Here is a 2,877-nt window from a genome sequence, read left to right as displayed (position 1 = left end):
ACCACGCCATCGGCTCCAGGATGAATTTCGACGATTCGGCCCATCTTCCAGCGAATAGGCGGTTGGTTTTCGTCGCGGATCACGACGAGTTGGCCGATCTTGATCGGCACCGGTGGTTTCCAGCGCTTTGATCGCCCCTGCAGCTGCGCCAGATATTCGGTCCTCCATCTCCTCCAGAAATCCTGCAGCTTCCTCTGCGTCGTCTGCCATTGATTCAGGCGGTTCATCGGCACGGCGGTGATGTCCAGGTCCGGAAGCTCGTGCAATGATGAGCCGATCAGGAAGTGCCCTGGTGTGAGCGGCTCCAGATCGTTCGGATCGTCCGACATCTGCGTCAGCGGCCTGGAGTTGAGGCACGCTTCCACTTGCACCAGCAACGTGTCCATGTCCTCGTAGGACACCGGGTTGTCGCCGAGAACCTTCAGGAGATGGGTTTGGCCGATCGTACCGCGGCCTCCCAAAGTCCTCCGAAATGGGGAGCGCCCGGTGGGTTGAAATGCCACTGAATCCCTTGATCAGCGCACTCCTTGGAAACCTTCTCGCTGTGATCCTTGCTGCGAAGCAGTTCAAACAGGTTTTGAAGTTGATTACGAGCGCCAACGAAGTTGGTCCCGTTGTCTGAGAAGATTTCTGCTGGCAGGCCTCTTCTCCCGATGAACCTTCGCAGAGCCTGGTTGAAGCGGTCGGTAGAAAGGTCCGTTACCAGTTCCAGATGCGCCGCTTTCGTGCACATGCACACGAATACGGCTACGTAAGCTTTGATGGCTACTCTACGCGGACCGGGGCGAATGTAGACCGGTCCGAAGTAATCCACGCCGACCTTGGAAAATGGACGCGCCACCGTGACGCGTGCCGAAGGCAGTTCTCCCATGAACTGCTGGATTTGGATGGGTTTCGTTCGGAAGCAACGCTGGCAGTTGTGCACGATCTGGCGTGCTACGCTTCGACCTCCAAGCGGCCAGTACTTGAGTCGAACTGTCGCGAGCATCAGCTGCGGTCCCGCGTGAAGTAAACGTTCGTGGTAGTCCTCGAACAGCATCTTGGTCAGCGGGTGCCGAGCGGGTAAAACTATCGGATGTTTCGTGCTGTCGGTTTCCTGTGAGTGACCTAACCGTCCACCGACTCGGATCAGGTTGTCGTCTGCTAACTTCGGGTTGAACCACCGCAGGGGTGAGTTCCTTCCTACAGATTCGCCGTTGGACAGTGCTTGCCACTCCGCCTTGAATTCTTCCTTCTGCACGAGACGAATCATGGTGTGTTCCGCTTCCTTCAGCTCCCGTGCTGTTGGAAGACCTCGCTGATCTACGCCTTCTTCGTGCCGCAGGATCTTCATCAGCCTCGACCAGTACGCTACGCTTCGAATCAGGCTCCGGTAGTTGGAAAACTTGCTGATGATGAAACTCGGGAAATCTATCTGCTGTCCGCCAGCTAGGTTCGCTGCTACGTGACGTCTTTCATGGTCTGCTTCCTCGTCACGATCCAGCACCGGTTGAGACGGCCAGTGTTCAGGAGATAGCTTGAGCCATGGGGGGCCTTCCCACCACAGCAGTAGATCAAACCCGCTAGAAGAGAATCGGCCGCTGACCACGCTGGAGTTCGTTGGTATTTCATGCTCTCGGATCAGATGCGCATCCTTTGTCCCGAACTTGCTGCCATGTAGTGTGTGTTCTTCGGTCAGTTGAGTGGTTGAGCGGGAAGCAGAGCTCGGCTGCACTCCCGGGTCCCAAACCAAACGGAACTGCCCCTCGTTGCTGGCTAAGTTTACAGACTGCAGCAGCTTCTCTGCTAACTTTCCGGCTGCACGGTCACGGTCGGTTGAACGTGCGACGTTGGCGTTGAACAGCTGGCAGCTGTACATCTTACTTTCATGGCTTGGCTTCGTGGCTGCGTCCTCTTGGACGGCTGGTGCTGTGCAAACGGACTTTGCACTGTCCGGAAGCGAACGATCCTCGACGTTCACTTCGTCGGCGTTGGCTTGGTGCAGTGAACGAGATTCCTCGTCCTTTCATTCCTTTCCTGCCTGGTTTGTGGTGATGTGGGGATCTTCGTCGACCAGTCCAGCTGTCTCCGGCCATGAAACAGCTTGCGGGTCATCGAACTCAGCGTCTTCTCGTTCTACATCGGCAGGCAGCAGTGAACCAAGTTCCACTGGCTGGTGGGGTGGTGGGAGAGACCGTTCTCCACTGCCTCGACCACGCTGGCCGAGTCCGTGAAGATGACTATCGGTATTGTGTTACCGTCAGAATCCTCTCCTCTTCCGCGGAGAAGATGCTGCTGTTCGGTGCCGTCCACAATCCCGCAGCCGGTGAAGTCGTCGTCCTTGGATCCGTCGGTGTAGAACTTGCGGTGGTGTGCGTACTTTTGGCTGACCACTCAGAATGCCGCCTTGACCTTCTGGGATGATTCGCCAGCGCGCACGTACGCCGTCATCTCCCAGTCGATGCTTGGCTTTTCGGCGTGCCAGGGGCGGTCTCCGATCCTGAGCTTTCGCTCGACGCCGGGCAACTCCATGCGGGTAAGCTTGTTAAACTAATCCATGGCTCGCTTGCTCAGCGAGTGGTGTGGGCTGATAGTTCCTCCAGCTTCGAGCCTGATGGCTTTTGTTACCGTTGCCGAAGCTGCGGCATGTTCGAAGGGTAGTTGCCCGGACTCGGCGTAAATCGCCTTGCACGGGCTGGACCGGAAGTCTCCGGAAGCGCTTCGGATTCCGGCCACGTGAGCTGGTCCGAGTGGCCTGATGGCGGCTGGTGTTGCTGAGCTGAGTATGCCCCAAGCATAAAACAGCCGGGACTGGATAATCGCTCGATGCACGTCCAGGAGTGTCCCTCTGGCGACTGTCCGATTACTCGACGGATCCGGTTCCGGCACTCGATGTTT

The 2,877-nt window shown here is 57.2% G+C and overlaps 1 protein-coding gene across 1 annotated transcript; it reads right to left on the bottom strand.

Moving 5' to 3' along the window:
• Window positions 1–421: 421 nt before the first annotated feature.
• LOC6053509 lies at window positions 422–1,858 on the bottom strand. The gene has a single exon (XM_038265304.1). The coding sequence runs from the start codon at window positions 1,856–1,858 to the stop codon at window positions 422–424; it is 1,437 nt and encodes a 478-aa protein (XP_038121232.1).
• Between the last annotated feature and the right edge of the window lie 1,019 nt (window positions 1,859–2,877).

Source organism: Culex quinquefasciatus, chromosome 1 (genome assembly GCF_015732765.1).
Source record: "Culex quinquefasciatus strain JHB chromosome 1, VPISU_Cqui_1.0_pri_paternal, whole genome shotgun sequence".
Classification (NCBI taxonomy): Eukaryota; Metazoa; Arthropoda; class Insecta; order Diptera; family Culicidae; genus Culex; species Culex quinquefasciatus.
This window is presented reverse-complemented; position numbering and strand designations above follow the sequence as displayed.

What these genes read in the sequence shown, in the direction of transcription:
- LOC6053509 (XM_038265304.1), bottom strand. Translation starts at nt 1,858, where the DNA reads ATGTACAGCTGCCAGCTGTTCAACGCCAACGTCGCACGTTCAACCGAC.